Here is a 19,476-nt window from a genome sequence, read left to right on the forward strand (position 1 = left end):
TCACTGAAGTGTCAAATGAAAAAGAACCACATGTCCTGCATGGTTTCCTACTTCTCATTCGGGCTGGCTATCACAGGAAAATATTAGCAACTGTCTTAAAACGGGTGAAATTCAGTGAAAACAGCTCTCAATAGCACAAAATAAACTTCATACCAGTAAGCACACATAAAGTGAGAACAGCTAAGATGCAAGCATTTATGACAAGAGAAATCAACAAGAAAGGAGACATGGTGAGAAAAAAATTTCCACACTCCATTAACATTGGTCCTTGCCTTATTAACTGAAACGTCATGCTTCCTTGTTTAGAGGGTACAGGTATATGTGGCTTTGTTGGTAGGTGGGCAGCTGCAATTTGAAAACAACTACATTTTTCCACTTGTGTGAATGTAAAAAAAATGCTGAAAGTACACGGTAAACCATTCATGTGTGTCACTTTGTGAACCATTAAAGCAGCATATGCAGAATCGGCAACAGACAGGCAGGTACACTCTTGCGACAGAGCATCGCAAAAGCAAAGGTCAAGGGATGAAGCAACACAATAGTCAAAGGTCACAGGTTCTCAGTCAGGAAACAAACCAAACAACACAAGCGACATTTCCATTTCTGTTTTTTTGATGTCAAGTACAAGAGCAACACATGAAAAAAAAAACTAATTTCAGTATAACAAAGGAGCAAGCATTTGCAGCTACAAATGTTGGTTGTGTGCATCTGCTCTAGTCTGCAAATGGCAGTTGTAGGTAGAAGAAACTGCAGTAGCAATTGAAGGGGTGCATTCGTGGAATGGTGAAAGTTCCAGTGCTGGGCTGAACTGAACCAAATGAATTAAGTATCCCATGCCTATAGAAGTGTGTCACCCATCTAGAAGCTAAATGTACCATCTAATCTAATAATGGTGCATTTAACTTCACATTTTGCATTAAGCCAGTTATAAAGTCTCATGACCAAAGGAAAACTTGTCTTAAAAAGGTGCACCTTTACCAACCACCAACTGTAGAAACAAAGTTGCAGGTGCATTCACACCACTGATACACCCGTGCGACAACATGAATGAAAGCAGTCATGCTGCTTCTCAAAACATTTCGCTTCTCTTTATTTACTCACCATGTAGACGTATCCTTGTCATTGTATGTCCAAATATTGAACACTAGCAATGTGATGTAACCAGCAGTTGCAATTATTTCTTATTACCACCTGACGTCTAAGGATCCTGCTCGGCTCTTTTTTTATAGAAGCATGGACACTTTCATTACTTTGAGTGCACGTGCCCTAGATTTTTAGCATCAACTATATTAAAACTCAATCACATGCGCGGGCAGAATAGCTATTGCAAGTAATACCGGTGACACGCAGGCACTTTTGATCGCAGTCAAGGTTGACCCGGACCGGATTTCTTGATCGCGATCATCAATCATTGCTGCTGCTCGGTCCAGACTAATCCGGATCGAGTTTGACGCAGACATCAGTCAAATCGCGATCTAGGAGCCAGATATCGATGCGCAGATCGCAATTAAACAATTAAAAATGACCGTGTAGGTACACCTGATCCGGATCGAGCCCAATCCCGATCGGTCGTGATCGCGATCAATTGCCCGTGTGAAACCGGTATAACGATCAGCGAAGTGCTTTCGTTCATGCCAATTTCCAAAAACGCACAATATTCTCAGCTACACTGATAATGACAAAGAAAACTCATCTCGAGGCGTTCGACGGGATTAAAGACAAGGACGGACGGTAAGTGACAGCGCGACTATGGTGGCTACAATAGCGCGACAGGGCTACATGGGATCATACTAGAACACTGTAGATCCGAGGCATTGGTAGATCATACACACCCGGCGAGCACGGACGCGCCGTCCGCCACCAACGTCAACAACAAAAACCTCGCGCGCCAACCCGCAAACGACGAGCAGCAAAGCTCTCCTAGGGATAAAAAGAGCATTGCACGTGTTCCTAGGTAGTACCCAGACATAGGGAGACCTTCAAAAAGCAAACGGGGAAAATATCCCCAGATGGCAAGTTACCCGGATGGAGTCTGTGAGAAAAGAAACGCTCGTCGCAAACGAGTGCTCTGTCGCCATTATGTGATGGCGATGACACTGTGTCTCCCCTGACGGGAGGCTGTTGCCAACGCGGTTTTGGTTTCGTTTTCACGCATAGGCAACTTTCCAACTCGATTTATAGGGAGAAAGATACGCACTGGATTCAATTTTTGAAGTTGAGGATGACGATTAGCTCATACCTCTTTCAACTAAGTAATGCTGCCGTTCGCTGCCATTTTCAAAAATAATTTAATCTACCTTCCTTGGAAAAGCACAGGGTCGTGTCGTGGGCTTATTCAGGTGGTCTGTTCCCCTTTGCTGGCCACGGCTGATTGTCACTGCCTATATTCTTAGTTTTAGATATAGTGGTGGTTGTGTGCGGCGTGACCACCCTTTCTGCGCATGCGCAAGCCCTCTCCACACACCTCCTCTCCATCTCCACTCCCCTTTCCCCCTCACCCTCTCCACTTCCCCTCCCCTTTCCCTCTCTCCCCTCCCCTCTCCACTCCCCCTCTGAAACGTGGGCTCTACATGCCGAAACGCTGCTTCGCATCGCCTCATGGTCCCCTTTAGCGGGAGATGGTGTGGTTTTACACTGCATGCCAAGGAGCCTAACAATTTTCGATCATACGACGCCCGGATTATACGATGGTTTTGCGTGGACCCCTCAAAGTTGTATAATCGGCGTTCCACTGTAAATAATTTTCTGGTTATGACCTGTGACGATGCGCATTGCCGTGTGTAAGAAAGCTGCTGTTTCAGCTTATGTAGTGAATACACGTTCAATTGTGGACTCCTTCATACATGAATATCCTTTGAAGATCCATAATCGATTATAACTTGTCTGTACGTAACAACTCCAAAAAACGCCAGGCCTGCGCTAAACCCGCAGCACAGTCACAGCGAAAGCTGGAAGAGCAGCGTTTCTAGAGCCCGTTAAGCTCTCTTGGGGCTACAATACAAGTACACTAGAAAGGTACCCACTACGCCATAAATCACAATTTTTGTGAAGTTTGGAAGCACCTACTAAGCCATTATTCGTCATTCTGCGGAGAAGCGAGGCACCAGCTACACGTCTGTAAGGAATTATGTGCACTTTGTTCACGCGACGACTCATGACGATGAAGAATTATGGCTCAGCCCTTTGTAATGGGTTGGAATCTTTAAACGGCCCACCAGTTATGCAATTTGCATTGGGCGACGCCCGGTCGCTATTTCCCACTCCCGTCATGCTGTATAACATATGTTGACGTGGGAAAGAGACGGGGGGGGGGGGGGGAGCGAAGAACTTTACTGAGACCCCGAGGAAATGAATCATGCGCTTATGGGCTTCCTTGGCAACCAATACAAGTGCCCTTGCGAGGAACCCACTACGCTATAAATCATTGTAATTTTACTGAGACCCAGAGGAAGTGGATCATGCGCTTATGGGCTTCCTTGGCAACCAATACAAGTGCCCTTGCGAGGAACCCACTACGCTATAAATCATTGTAATTTTACTGAGACCCAGAGGAAGTGGATCATGCGCTTATGGGCTTCCTTGGCAACCAATCCAAGTGCACTTGCGAGGAACCCACTACGCTATAAATCATTGTAATTTTTGAGAAGTAGGGCAGCAGGCACTCTGCCATTTTTCGTCATTCTACGGAGAGCGTTGGTACCTGCTAAACCCATGTAAGGCATTACGCGCACTTTGTTGATGCTGTGCCTGATGACGATGTAGAATTATGGCAGGGTCCTTTGTAATGGGTTGGAAGCATTCAACAACATACTCGTTGCGCAATTCGCAGTGTGTGACGCCTGGTTACATAATTCGCGTTGTGCGACGCTTGGTGCTTATTTTACTCTTCTACCACGCCATATTGCATATGCTAATGTGGTTCCTTCCCGACATGAAGCCTGTATAGGACCTTTTAGCAAAGCATTTTCAAGCACCGGCATGGCTCAGAGGTTGAATACTGGGCTCCCACGCAGAGGACTCAGGTTCGAACCTCATTCCATCGTGGAATTTTTTTCTTATTTAGTTTTTTTTTCTTATTTCGAGCGATACTGGTTACGGACACCGGCGGCGGCGGCGGCGGACAACTACGGCGCCAAAAACGGCCGGTGAAATGATCTCATAACAGCTTTCGCTGTAAAATGGATATCCACTATGGTATCTCTAATGTACATCCAATGAATGTCCCACACTGGCACTGAACGTTGGGCTCTTGCATGGATACTGAGCGGATATCCGTGGTTGCTTGGGAGGTTTTGCTGTCGGCGCTCTACAAGAACACCTCGTGGAAGCCCTCCAGGACATTTCTGTAAGTACCTTCGAAACTAAATATGTTCTTTGCTGTCAAAATAATAGTTTTCGACGAACAGAAAGCACAAGATAGTTTGCAGTCTCTGTCTTTTTGCAGAAAAAGGAGCGCCCGCTTCGTCACTGTTCTGCTCACTACAAACGAAGGTGTATCGGCACATTTTAGGTTAGAAAAGATTATAATAAAAAAAGTGTACTGTATTTCAACACTGGTAGAGAGACCACGAACCGCGTGCACCAGCAAAAGGTCACGTGATCACCATTTGCATCTTCGCTTTTTTGCCACGCGAAGCGTAAAAAGGCGACCTTAGTCAAGAAACAAAAATATAAATCTGCGTCTGATGAGAAAAACATGGCTCGGTTTAGCCAATACGATATACAATTTTTCCATTGGTGGGGTTATCTAAATTCAAGCTCTGAGCGGTTGTCTGTCCCTACAAAGGAAAAAATTAACTAATTTGAGAAAATCTTACTTTTGGTCCACAATGAGATGCAATTTACATGTGCTGTTTTAATTAAAAATTAGCTTGATACATCATTGAAAAGCACATAAAAGCTCTTAGGTAGCAAGTTTTATAATTAATTTTTTTTGTTTTAAGCAAGAAAATACTTTTTGAAGCTCATCATTGACAGCATACTATCCATTTGTCCATGTGGCAGCTTTCCCACACGACATGTCCACTGTCTATTTTACTCACTGCCTTTACCAAGACAATTCCACGTGTTAAAACATTGTCTCCTGCGATATTCCTTGCTCAAGGATTTTTTTAGCTCTTCAAGCTGCCATTTTCCCCTGAACTTCTGCCAAAGCCTGTGCAATTCTAAAGGGCCAGTTCTAGTTACTGTCATTAACCCCACAGCGCCCAGCGTATCTATCAAAGTACAAAATCCTGCCGACGCTCATGACTCTTAGGGCATGGATAAAACGTCTACTAGTGAGCTAACATTAGAGAATACATTGTCAGACTAAGTATTCCATTAGTGTTTGTAATGTCTGGCACTGTGACAAAAGGGGTGACTATGTCTTTTCCCCAAAAAGTGCGTCGGGACATTGACCTGTGCCCCATTGGCAGCATCAGCGGCAGGCGTCCGACACCTGTGTGGCACCGTCGAGAGACGTCGCCTGGAAGAAGTAATTGAGTGGCTGTCTGGTGGGAACCAGCTAGTTGCGAGCAGACAATTAGGTGCAGATGCCCACAAATCACCGTGAGATGGTATGCCGCCATGGGCTGGTTGTGATGGGCACCGCTCGTTGACCGGGCACACAGGTGAGCATGACCGTGGGAGCTGGATGGCACCGCCATTGTGTGTGATAATGTACTTTTGGGAATGTCATTTACCGGTCATACCCCTCGTCTCTCTCACGTGGGCGGCTAAAAGACTGCCGAGAGAGAGGGAGGGAAGGAGACCGTCGGCAGACGAAATTACAGTCGGCCCAATCGGGTCACTGAGTGGTCTTGATTTGCTGTGGGGAGAACAGGGAGGCGCAACCAAGGCGTTAAAACCTGGCTCCCAGCTCCCCAAGGGCATTCTTGTCGCAGGAGCAGTGCTATGCACTTTCAGCTCTGTCGATCGAGTTATGTCGCGACAGTTCCAATGTGAACAACTGCCTGTGTAACCTCGTATATACTGTACATAAAGTGAAGCGTTTGATACGAAAGGTTGGTCTCCATCCTTGGAAATTGGCAACAGCCACAACGCGGCAGTGCAAAGACCTTCCTCTCCCTTCTGCATTGACAGCGGCTACGCCAGCGGAGAGAGCTCTGCTCTGAAGAAAAAGGGGGAGAAGGTTGTCTTTACAGTGTTCTGCAGTAATATGCCTGACGTCATCACCTGCATGTTTAGACGGGCAAGTATGGTCGCTCAGTAATCATTTTCTCATAGAGAAACTAGCACACTTCGATGTTCAAGCACAAAGAAAAGACACATATAATCCCCCGTACGTGCCCTCATTCATATTTTCGAATTGCAGAACTCTACCCACACAAATAATAAATAGATTATGCAAGTGTCTCCACGATTTCCAGCATGTTTTGCTCAACACAAGGTTTAATGAGTCACTTGAATAGTATTGCGTGCTGTATTTCCAGGGTGCGCCAATAGCTGTGCATTCAACTTGCTGGTATATGTGCAAACACATATACACGCATACAAGTGCCTTGTATGCGTGTATATGTGTTTGCTGCATTCATAGAGATTTATAATATGCTTGCAAGAAAAAAAGTAACATATTACTAAGCAATTATTGTTTATCACATACTTTCATGGGGCACAAAGTATTGTGATCAATTATATACAGGGTTTGCCCAAGAATTAATGTCAGTGATTATGTTGTGAAGTGAATATACATCGCAACACACTAGGACCAGTCGGGATTGGTGGAAGGAAAAGTTAGCTCTTGCACTTGCGATACGTAACTCGGTCATCTGCAACCATGTGGAAAGTAAGGGCAGGCTTTCCGCGAAACTCATTTTCACTTGGCGTACTGGCTGTAATGCAGCTCTCGTTACATCACAGAATTGCCATCATGTCTCGTGTGGAACTCGGCAAGTCCACAGTGGAAGCTTTTCCTCACATAACGAAAGCCATTGGTGATAACTGCTTGTCCAAACGTCAAGTCATTCAGTGGCACAGCGTGTTTTTTTTTTCTTTTGGATTTGTGAAGAATTCAGCATAGAAGCTTCTGTTGGATGGCTATCAACGACCATCACCAATGAAAATCTGATGCCTGCGGGATTTGCTTTGAACTCAGACCATCACTTGGGTGTCTGCATAGTGGCACAAGCATTAAACACTACAAGAAGTACCATTCATGAGATTTTGAGGAATGATCTGTAGATGCGAAAAATGTGGTCAGCGTGTTTATGATCAAGGTTTTCCTCCGTGTCCCCTTCAGATAATGTAAGGCACAGTACAACGAATCACTCAAAACACTTTAAATGAGATATTTCCTAAATATCTTTAATTTCCCTGATCAAAACATACATTCCCAGTGAAAAATCAGAATTTCAAGAAATCTCTCGCTTACACAACAGTGAGAGGGAAGCTACTTAAGAAAAAGTAAACTGCAGGAAGTACAGAAACTTGTTACTTCCACAAGTACTAGTGCAATGATGCTTTTGTGCAATGATGACGAGGATAAAAGTGAACAGCATCATATGGGATCCTGGAATGTAGCGTTTTGTGAGGCAAAAGGTAGCATGCCAAAAATGCAGCGGGGAAACGTGTCTGCTAAACACAAGATTTCCTTGAGACCACTGCTTGCTTCAACAAATAACAGTGTGTCACTAATCACACTGTCAGGTACAAGGCACATGCAAGCGTTTCTTTTGTGCAAACAGTTTGTTTGCACCTAGCTATTTATGTATTTCATATGAAAAGCGTAAAGAAGGCACCATCTGTAAGAGTGCAGCTACACGCTGCAATAGTTACTATAATAAAGACCATTTAAACACTTGAAAAGCAACAGGCAGCCATCAATAAAAAACGGTTCCTCATGCTTCAAAAAGCAGGAACCGGAAATACACAATGGCTTTGTGGACGTACTTGCAAATGTGAATTATACTTCAAAGTTACTATCACACGTGGTGCCTTTAGAGCACACTGGTACCACGTTACATTTACAAAGTGTCTACGCAACAGAAAATGATCAGCTCTAATGACAAGTGCTGTATGTAATTGTGCCTACCAATGAAGTGCAGCTTAGTAACCTGCCTGTAGTAAATATGGATCTCTTAGCAGTTCAGTTAACGAATCAAATACAACGCCGAATGTAACGACTTGAACGAAGGTCCATCCCAACCTCATCTTTCAAAACTGAGAGAGAAGCTGGCCTTCGGCAGCATCTCAAAGAGAAGCCGCTGAGTGGTGTGCTGTCTGCCGAAGCACATTATAAAATACCTTCTAACAACCATGCACAAAATAAGTGATGGCAGATATGCAGAACAGGTGTATAATCACAGTGTTAGCATAAATGAGGTTTCGAAACTTCGGATCGACTCCTCCCTCTCTGTACCAGTGGATCTGAAAACAGAAACAAATAAAAATCACCATGAACAGATGTCTCAACAACCCTGGATGTTTATCATTTGCGAGGCCTCTTTTGAGGTATAATTCATAAGCAGCCCAAGTAATGACAGCTTCAAATAAATTATGAAGTCAGAGGCCACTAGTTTTGCAGTCCAAAGTTTATCTTCAGGTTTGCTTTGCAGGAGACCAAGTTTTACGTTTGTCACGGAAGTGATGTTTTTACGTGATATTCCCATTGTAAATGTTAATTAATTAAGACACCTAAACATTTGTATTCGGAATCTGTACCAATCGTGGGGCTCTTAAAACTACAGGTGAAAAAAAAAAAAAGAGGATCAGTAGTTCAAATAATCTGTAGGAACCCTTCCTTTCGACAATGATCAGATGATCTGTTATCATTGCCTCAAGATGATATTGTGGCCCTGCATTTAACCGTCACTAGACAGAAACATGCAGCTGTAAAATTGTTTCCTTCACAGTGTTTAAAAAGCTTACATCATATCCACATTGGTATAACTTGATAACTGGTTTTGCAGAGTTGTATGATCAAAGGAAAATGATCATAAACTTGCAAGTTCAGTTTTACTCGTGACAGAACGGGCAGGGTCTGGTTGCTTCTTTCATGTAGTAGCGAAAACCTTCACATGCAGGCATGTGGATGTTGATCCCGGTGGCATATTTTCCCAAGAAAACACTAGAGAAGATACAGTTCTGAGAGTTGGAAACCAAGCAACAAAGGATTTAAAAAAAAAAGGCAGTATCAATATAAAAGTCTTCGAACTCGTTGGTTTCATGCATTGTTATTCTTATTCCGTTAGGACATGCGCTATTACAGCAGCTTCTACAACATGTACACAGCCATTCCAGGTCACTCTAAAAAAAAAACACACATTAATTCTGAATGCATTCCCGCAATGTACTTGCAGAAGCGCTCATATCTCGAAGGAACTAGCAAACTGGATGTCTTATTAATGGGGTCACAACACCCAATTATCTATCATAATCTGTGTTATGCGTGTTCAAGAACAAGCTGGCAAAATTTTATTACATTTGGTTGAGCCCTCAGTAATTTATAAATGAATGTTTTTATAAAAACCGGCCTGACAGTCAGGCAACACTGACGCATTTGTGAGCCGTGACGTAACAAGCTGCTTGCTGTGCGAGCCTCTGCATTATGGCAAACGATTTTGCACCGTGCTCAGCTGTGTGTGCAATCGAGCTATTTCAGATTTGTTCAGCTTGGCACTGGAATTGAACGATTTGCAATGGCCAAAACTGACAGAAGACAACAGCACCGCTCCATGCAGCACATGGGGTCACACATTCCAGGGCAAAATGGTGGTCTCCGGTGGTGGGTCGGCTTTATAGCCGGCGACTTCTAGGGCTTATTTTGCTCTGAAATAGTCTTTTACCGTCATTTTTTCATATAAGTATAGGCACAATAGACCTTTTACTTCTATTTTTCACTGAAAACTGCAAATTTGTGGGTGCCCATGTCATGGCCCCTTCAAAGGGACCCCGAAGCAGTTTCGAAGATTTTGTATAAATGCAGTGAGCCAGTAAAGCAAGTCTTAAGAATCATTTTCGGGCAAATTTAAGCTCTCTGCATCAACTGTGTAATTTATTACGAAACTTTAAAGGGACACTAAAGGCAAACATTAAGTCGACGTTGATTGTTGAAGTAGCGGTCCAAAAACCTCGTAGTGCTACTTTCATGCCAAGGAAGTGCTTATTTTGAAATAAAATCACGTTTTAGTGGTCCGCATCGCGTTAGCGCACTTCAAATCACCCGCCTGAAAGCGGTATTTCGCACGTCACTGTTGCCGTGCCCAACGTTGCCCGCAGGGGCGTAGCCAAGGGGGGGTTGGGGGGTTCAACCCCCCCCCCCCGAAATTTTTCAGTTTTGCTTGCGTATATATACACGCACACATACAAACGTACGCACAAACATACACAAAGTATGGTTGAACCCCCCCCCCGAAAAAAATTTCTGGCTACGCCTCTGGTTGCCCGCCTTTACTGCGCGGCGGCGTGCACCATTCAGGCATCTAGCAACATCACATGCATGCAGTATTTTGTCAGACTTTCTGTCAGAGCGACTTTCACGAGCGTGCAAAACACACGCGGCAGTATGCGATACCGAAACTACCACTGAGACGCAACCGCGTGAGCGAAGCAGGGCGCCGGGCGAAGCGCAGTTCGGCGAAAACGGAACTTTTGAACCACCCGCGCCGTTCCCCATAGCAATGCCAAAGAGGTTCTTTTTTCCATGAATCAAACAGAAACGAACAAGCAGCATTTTATTACGTCTCTTGATGCACGGAAGGTTCTTTTTTATTGCAGCTAGTTTGATTACTAGTGATTAATTGTATTCAGACTCTCGCACGTCATCGGGATCACTTCCAAAATGTCCCACTCGTGGCGCTCATCGTGTGATACATTTAGCTTAATTTCTCGGTAAGTAGGGCACTGCTGTTGATAATATAGCCGTTTTAGACTTTGTCATACATTGAGCTTTCACTCTGACATAAATTGTTATTTGCCTTTAGTGTCCCTTTAAAAATGCGAATCGCTACAGATCACAGCGGCTCAGTCGAACGAGTTTTTAACTTCTCGCGCCCTCCTTATGTAGTATTGTTCCCCATTACATAGCACCGGCGACCAATCTGATTGGAGATGTCCTGTCTACATCACTAACTTCAGGTTGACAGCGAACCTGTGCTACACCGTGCTCTGTGTTGACGAGAGCTGCGTGACAGTGTTTACTTGGGGTTTCGTTTCTCGGACACCATGAATTACCCTAGTTGAGTTGTGGGTCGCAAATCTAGCGATAGGCTTGCAAAGCAACTGGCGAGCGGAGTCGCTCCAGCTCGTTGCTGCAGTGAGCGTCCACTCTCGCTATCCGATCAACGCCAGGATCCCCGTGTCTGCGGCTGTAACTTCTTCCCCAAAGACACAACCATATTGCCAGAGTTTACGCTTATCGTTGATCATTCTCAAATACTTTTTATTTGTTCACGTGCCCCTTGCAGACACGTGTCGCCGTACTGGAGAATAAAATAAGAACGAATGGTAGGGTGGCGGCACCTGGCGGAGTTGATCTCAAGCACTCCGCACACTTCGTCTCTGCTACCCAATGGTATGCGCTACTAGACACGCTCAAAGGAGCTTGGCCCGTCGAGTGCGCTGTGGTCAACAGTGACAGCTATCTGTTCAATGAGTTGAGGAGGCAAAGCAGTTGCGAAAAGGAGGGTATAACTATAATTGCCCGTAGCTGCCTTGATACATGGTGCGTCGCTTAGTTCGTGGCGCGAACGATTTGATGACGCTGTAGCCTAAACGCTGACAAAATTTCAGAAGCCATTTCAGGGTCCCTTTCAGAAATGCCCTTTAGGTTAAAACTAATGATATAAAACTAAGCACCATCTACATTTCTTCTGCCAGCTGTGACGATAATTAGCAGCCCAATTACCTATTCAAGCGAAGGCAAAACTTCACATTAACACCCAATTTCTTATTTCCCCACGTCTTAACATTGGCAACGTTAAGTTATAATAGCACTGCAGCAAAAAAGTTTTCCCTGACCTGAAAAACGTTTTGCAAGAAGCTTACAGTGCACCATCCACATACATCATCATTCCCACACCAATTAAGCTAAAATTAGCATAATGAAGCTTGGTCCCACAATGCCACAGCTATCCATTGTGTAAACTATCAAGGCTATGGTATCAGTTATAACAAAACATGCTTTTATTAACACGAAAGTGTTTTATGCCGGGGTCCACCAAGATTTTCATGACGTATTTCCGTCACGGAAATACGTCAGCAAAATGAACGCCATCAAATGGCAAAGAAAAAAAAACTAAGATAAAGTTCCATCGATAGGAGCCGAACCCATGACCTCTCGGTCCGCGACGATCGCTGGCGGGCGTTTAGCCCACTGAGCTACCGCCAAACACATAACACTGGCTACATGAACGCGCCTTTATCTTTCACACTTTCCTCTCACAGTGCTCTTACATGGATGGATGGATGGATGCTTTGAGCGTCCCCTTTATAACGGGGTGGTGACATGTGTGCCACCAGGCTCGAAAAACAACAAAATAAGGCGCCGTTGCTGCGACCGTCCCATTCGGCGCGTTTCCAATAGAAGTGTAATTTCGTTTCACACACCGCGAGGCGGCGGCTTTAGCCAAGCCTCGCTCATAGCGTCCATCCGTATAAAAAATAGCTCTCCAACGTTCGCCTGGCTGTCGCACCGCGTTCTCCGCTTGCCCTGTGAGAATTAACTGCCAGGCTAGAGGGAAGACACAACGCGCGTAGCGTTTCTCTTCGCGTTTTAGATGCTTTGGAGGAGTGCATATCGAGTATCAGTGTTTATTATGTGCTTGTTTATGCCATATTTGCGTGGGATTCACCATATGTGGTGTCCACGTATATGTTAACAACTTCAGCTACCGCAAGGGTTAAATCATGATCATGGGCGTTAGTCGTCGGTACGGAGATGTGCCACCAGGCCTCAACGTGAGTGCATCAACATCAGGCGGTGCTACATCTGCCAAACAACAATACACCTTATACAAGCTCTGATATACCGATGCACTAAAGCAATCAACTATTTCTGTGACGACACGTTTCACTTTCGTGTTATACCGATTCCTATGACAGAGGGATCAACCATATTTTTATTTATTTTTGTACATGATTTGAGGCGCTGTGTCACACAGCAGCTAGAAACAAGTTACTCAAAAAATTAACATATGTGTTCCTCTGCACACCTAAATTAACTCATAAATGCATGTGCTTTGGTTACCGTCAATGAAAAGAAGACAGATCATCTCAGAAAACTCAGACTTAGCCTCAGACATACACTCATACTTAGTCTGGCAGGGCAGGCCGACCTTTTTTTGCCTATTCCTGTTTCTTTTCATTTCAAATGTCAGACAGAATGAACAAAATTTTTGTAAATTTAATAGAACAAAAATCTCCAAGAATATGGCATAAGGCAAGAAAGTGCTGGAAATGCTTTGTTGTGTTTTCTTTTTGCCCCCAGTGTTTTATCTCTTCACTGTGTTTTTTTTTTTTTTTCAGAATGTGCCATGTAACAACAAGCCAGTGTGAATCCAATTTTCACAAAATTTTGCTCTGAAAACATCATCATTGCATCAAGAAAAGAATGTACCGCAGATACACAACATATGCGTACAAAATTTTAAAACAAATATCTTACCAGCATTGCATGGGCGAAACAAAGGCAAAGGATGCAAAGTGCATAATAGATGTGCCTTCCACATGGTGGCCGGACCGAGTAAAAGAATGCTAGGATAAATGTAATCTGAAATGGGGAAAAAAACGAATAGTTTATAAAATTACGCAAACAGTGCACTTGGTTATTCACACCAGTACGTACCATCTGGCTCAAGTTAGCACACTGTTTATACAACTGAGCACTAAAGATTGGTGCTGCATAGAATTTAGAATATAGGTACAGAATTTAATGACCAGACTGAGTAACAGCCACTCCAAATACTCCAAAACAGCTCAAGCAGCACTAGATACAGTTTTTTCAAGTACACCATGTGTAGAAACTAATTAAAAGTGTCAGTTAGTGAAGTTCATTCAAATGAACAGTTAGTGACAACTACACATTACTGATGTTAGCTGCTCACAGCCTTCATATTTTTATGTGCAATCCTCTTAGGCACAAAAAACATTTGGTAGAGTGTCTGAACCTTTGAAAATAAGTGTTACCACTTCCAGTATTGTGTGCTAAAATTTAAGTCCACAAGTGTTTTTGCAAACTGCCTTTGAAGAACGTGGTGGTTTCTTCCAAGAAATAAATTTACGGCTCTGGGATCAGCAACAGAACACCAGTTATGAGCATTAATTTCTAATTTTCTGAGTGACAAACAATTGTGAGGATTGACAAAGGATCGCTCATGCAAACACTTTCACCTTTGTCACACAGAAATTCACTGCACAAAAATGTAGTGTGCTACAGAAGCTTTTAACGGTCAGCTAACGTGAATTAAAAAAATTACCCAGATGCCCGTTTTCACTGGCATTTTACCTGCCAGTGGGGCTTTGTGTGCATGTGCACATCAGCAAAGGAGTGGATTTGAGTCATGTGTTTTTGTTATACCATAGCACAGGGTTCTAGTCCTTGCATGTGCCAGAAATATCTTCATCTGTCACAAGCGCACGCATTGATTGGCTGAACCTGAAACACACTCGGAGCATCACCAACATGAGCGTCCGGAGGGGGGTGCAAGGGAGGGCGGCTGCGCCCCCCTCCCCCCTCCTGGAATGTCTGATAACATTTTTCTATGCAGTAGCAATAAGCTACGTGGCTTGTTAGCCCACTTAGGTCCCGCATATCCGTGTGAAACACCTTTCACGATTGCGAGCCACCTTTTCACATTACACACTATGACTAATCTTGCCGGTCATGTCACAGCAGTGAAACAAAGGCTGGCTGCTCCTGATAACTTCCCCATCTCCCCGCGGATGCACCCCCTTGGAAAAAGTTCTGCGAACGCCCTTGATCAATGATACTTGAAGATGCACACAATACGCAGCATGCAACTAAATGTGCTGCATACAAATGGCGCGGCGGCCACAAATCTCACCACCTACAATCTAGTCGACGATGCCCACACAATGAGATGATATGCATGCATGCAATTACCACAGCTACTTTCACACAGGCACTCCATAACACGATACAGAGTGCTGTGTCGGTCTGTGCTCCAATGAGCTTAAAAACTTGCATTATTGTGAAAATGCTGAAAAACCTGTGCCTGCAAGGAATTATTCTTTATTTGCTCGGCTCAGCTGAAAAGGCCTTTCAATCATGTCAACTAACTTGCACATTCTAAACACTGTAATGATACTTGTGAGTAATGCTCACACATTATGCCGTTCTGCAAGCTTCGCACTGCACAGTGTCCAGTTGACATGGAGTGCTATGCTGAATAGAAAACCTTGTTGTGTTTGTTGACACGAAGAGAGACAGATGAATTCCAGAGAGTGCAAGTAGAGAATTCAACATGCTTTTGTTCTTTGGCACACTTTGCTGTAGCAGTGTTACCAGTTCATAGGATTCTTGTGCCATGTTTTGGCAGGAAACAGGTTGAATTAAATAGGTGTGACAGAAACACATGTATGATTTCAATCTTCATGCAATAGGTTGTGTTGTCCATCTTCACTTAACGGATTTGTTTCACGGAAAAGACAGTGTAGGAAAACTATGAGCATGCACCAATCAGTCTCACGTCTCGCTTTGTGTTGAGCATTAACAGTGAGCACACCCATAATGAAAGCTGGAAAGACATTAACTCATCTTTTTCACTCACACTCATTAGACCCAATACACAAGATTTAGAGTACAAGATTTACTCACCAAAACAAAAACTACAGTTACAGCTCCTATAATCAGATGCAGGATCCGTTCCTGCAACGAGAGATGGAACGACAGCAAAATAGTTCTCGTTCAACCGTCCACGGTTGCGAAAGCAAACGCGAAAAACACTGGGCACTCATAGCATATCACTAATTTCTGGCAGAAAGAGTGTCGTATAATAAACGCCGCGATGCAACGTTCGCGACGGCACAAACAACAACAAAAAAAAAAAATAAAACACTACAACCACAACGCGAGTTCGAGACCACGATCACCGAAACACCTGCGCCAAGAGCAAAGCACAATCGAATGCTCGCACCGCATGCTTCGTCTAACGCCACGTTTGTGCGTGGGCTCGCGTACTCTTGTGTTCCTTGTAGGTTGACGATTACAAAAATACGCCAACGGGCACGCGCCTTCCGCAATCAAAAGCCTGATGAATGCAACCGCCAATAAGGAAAAACCTTTCAGGGACGTTACTATGAGAGAGACGTCTGAAGTACAGCGCGTAGCGCGGCCGCAACGACACAGTCCGGCAGAGGAAATCCAGAGCACAATTCACGTTACCCGCGTGTTATTCTCGTCGAACAGTGGCCTGTCGACGGGGCCGCCAAAGAGCGGACGGTACTCGGTTGATCTCAAGTCCATAGCTGCCCCGTCACATCACTCACAAAGCCGATCTCTGGATCAGTCATGTGCCATCAGTGCAGCTGTACTGGCTGTACCGCTGCGCTCGATTGCGTTGCGAAGAGGCCACGCCGACTTCCCCTAGCAGCCGCGTCAACAGGTGTCACGCCAAGGTAACACGTTTATCGATATCAGTTCAAATAAATCGTGCCACACTTCGCTGGGCTGATGATTCCCGAGAAAGCGAAGAAAGTCTGCAGCTGACGACGCTGCACAATACACCAAAACACCGCGACACCGCCTCTGCTTGAGGGGGAAGAAGGGAAACGCCTCCAACGTGACACAGGAGAGATGAGCGTTGACATAATCCTTGAGGTAGAGCTGTTATTAGCGCCTCTCCTGTTTACCACACTGTCGTGTTTTTCACGGCTTATTGCTTGCTTTCCTCTTTTGGTATCTGATTGCAGCTGTGCACCCCCCCCCCGTGGAAATAATTATGGCCGCAATCTAGCACAAGTTTGCTCTTTAAAGACACTACTTTATGAGTAAGGAGGAGGCCTCTTCCCGCGCTTTTCAAATGTGGAGAAGTTGGCTTTCCAGCAACGCACCATGTTCCGAAACATTTGAATCATGGTCATCATAGTACCATACAAGTGCAAACACAGAGCAAGGAACTTCGAAAGCACTACTTCGGCACTCCATGAATGTTTTTTGTTGCCAGGGCTCAAAGTCAGGGGGGGGGGGGGAGGCCCGGCCCCCCCCTCCAATATATAAGAAGGGGCTCGGTTCCCCCCTCGGCAGTTCAACTGTAGCACTGCGGCACCCATTTGACAAGCGTTGGAGTTTGTTTTTTGGCAGTAGTGCTTTGTGGAGAGGAATCATAGCCCTCCAATTTTTTTTAATAATGATTTAATCGGGATTATTCGGTGTATGGGGCATCACCAAAAAAAAGAAGACAGAAACAGGTTTCATCGTATTGCTGGATGCAATTCCCCGAGACGCTGGACACCATCGGTCAGCACCATGTTCGACTAAGCTTGACACAACACACTTTTTCACGGGGAACCTGTGTGTGAGGCTATCTGCTCGTGAATCAGTGAAGGTTTACCTTGGTCTGTTTAGGTTAACAGTCAATCTTCATTCGTTTAGGTGTGCATTACGAGTCTCTTGCATTGCAAAAGATGCATGTATTTTGCCTACTTTTTTAGGCAAGTACGTGTAAAGATAACATACAGCATTGTCGTGTCTGAGGTTCTCAGTGCAGTGAGCGAACTAATGTTCTGCGGTGCAGCTAGATGTATTTGGTTTGAGTTCACATATCTTTATCCTTTATTTATTTCTGAAAAATTATTTCTAAATGCCCTCTTTTTACACGTTGATGGATGGGCACATTGAGCAAACACAAGAAATACACAGTGAATGATATATTTCTTTGTGTAACACTCGTAAGCATTTGTTCAATTTTAGAGACTGTTGGCTTCACTACACTGTGATCAAACCAAACACAACTTAATTCTGTGGCCTGCAAAAGTTTTGACGAAACTGACTTTATATATATATATATATATATATATATATATATATATATATATATATATATATATATATATATATATATATATATATAGGTCGCCACCTTATGAGGGCCCCCTCTCTGATGAAGGGAGACTTTAAGCCCTGCTTGTTACACTGCAAAAGTGCTGCAATGTAATAGGGACCACAACGACCTGAGAGAGGCTGAGGAATGACCCTCTGAACATTAAATCAATTTAGACAAATCAATTATTAGAACTCTATTGTTAATTTCGCCGTAACAGGTTCATCATTGCAACAGAAGATGGAAGCCAAAGTCTGGCATTTGAATTTCACGCCAACGGGACACCGCGTGCCCGCCAATGTGACATCACTAAAGTGCACATCAAACACATTTTTTTTGTATTCTCGCCGCATTGGCTCCATGAAGTTTTCCAGAAGCTTGCGAAGTATTTAGCTTTCTTGGAGAGCAACGTACTTCATTTTTTCTCACAAATAGTTATGCAAGCCTGAACAGACGCCGTCAAAATCTGTGACGTCATGTGGGGTTGGTTCGCCAAATTCAAGGCTGCGTTGCCACCCATGTTTTCCTTCTGCGAATCTTGTTGCTTACGATGCATTTTCTCGCATAATGAGTGATGTTTTTTTCTAGCGAGAGGGCAATTTACTAATAGCTTGTATTACACAGTACAAGCTGGTCATTTTTCTTTTTTTTTACCTATACTCCTAAAACATGATTAAATCAAAAGACATTCAGCATGCACTTGCCCTGCCCACTTTAATATCAGCATTTTGTCTTTGTGCTTGTATTAAGAGATAACACTAATTACCAAGTGTGCAGGAAACATAAACCTTGCCTGAAGAAACCAAGAACCATTTCATTCGTTTCTTGTCCTAGTAAATTGATAGAATGTGTTATCTCGGACAGACCACAAACACATCTCAAGGAGTGTCACCAATGCCAAACATGATGTTTGTCTTTCGGCACAACTTGCCAAGACAAGATGTGCTCTTGCAACTCTGAGAAAAAGCTTGGAGACGGGCTTCTACATCAAAGCACAAGAAATAGAGTCCCACCCGGTAGGCCAGAAGGAAAGTACAACAGCAAGGGGCCAGTGTCTTAAAAGCTCTCAGATACAGAATATGGGAGACCAGTGCTCCTGCAAAAATCCCACTAAGAATACAAGAGATGATCTATGTTTCACCAAGAAGCCAGAGGAATGCAACAAACAGCTTTAGTTGCCAGGTTCTCATTGGCATTATACAAATTTTTCTGATCTGTGGGTGTTTCGCACTGTGAAAGCTCTACCATCTATGCAGAACACTATAAAAAATTAAAAGCACGCATGTTCGCTTATCCTAAAGTATTGCTAGGCAGACACTGCTAGATATGCTTACTTTCCAAGCTTAAAAGGACCGGCAACCAATTTTTATGGTACCTACTTTTTTTAGCTCAACGCAAAGCTTACCGGTCAGTGTCTAATCAGGGAATGTTAAAGTGGAAAATGCCGTAAAACATTTGTAATCAGAATTTTTCTATC

General features: G+C 43.9%; 1 protein-coding gene across 1 annotated transcript; it reads right to left on the reverse strand.

The window, feature by feature from the left end:
* Positions 1–7,278: 7,278 nt before the first annotated feature.
* LOC119396175 (transmembrane protein 243) lies at positions 7,279–16,726 on the reverse strand. Its single transcript, XM_037663267.2, has 4 exons — positions 16,343–16,726; positions 15,776–15,826; positions 13,604–13,708; positions 7,279–8,367 (listed from the first exon to the last, which is right to left on the reverse strand). Exons 1-4 carry the CDS (start codon positions 16,421–16,423, stop codon positions 8,248–8,250), a joined length of 357 nt encoding a protein of 118 aa, XP_037519195.1. The 5' UTR covers positions 16,424–16,726; the 3' UTR covers positions 7,279–8,247.
* Positions 16,727–19,476: the final 2,750 nt, after the last annotated feature.

This window comes from Rhipicephalus sanguineus, chromosome 6 (genome assembly GCF_013339695.2).
Source record: "Rhipicephalus sanguineus isolate Rsan-2018 chromosome 6, BIME_Rsan_1.4, whole genome shotgun sequence".
Lineage (NCBI taxonomy): Eukaryota > Metazoa > Arthropoda > Arachnida > Ixodida > Ixodidae > Rhipicephalus > Rhipicephalus sanguineus.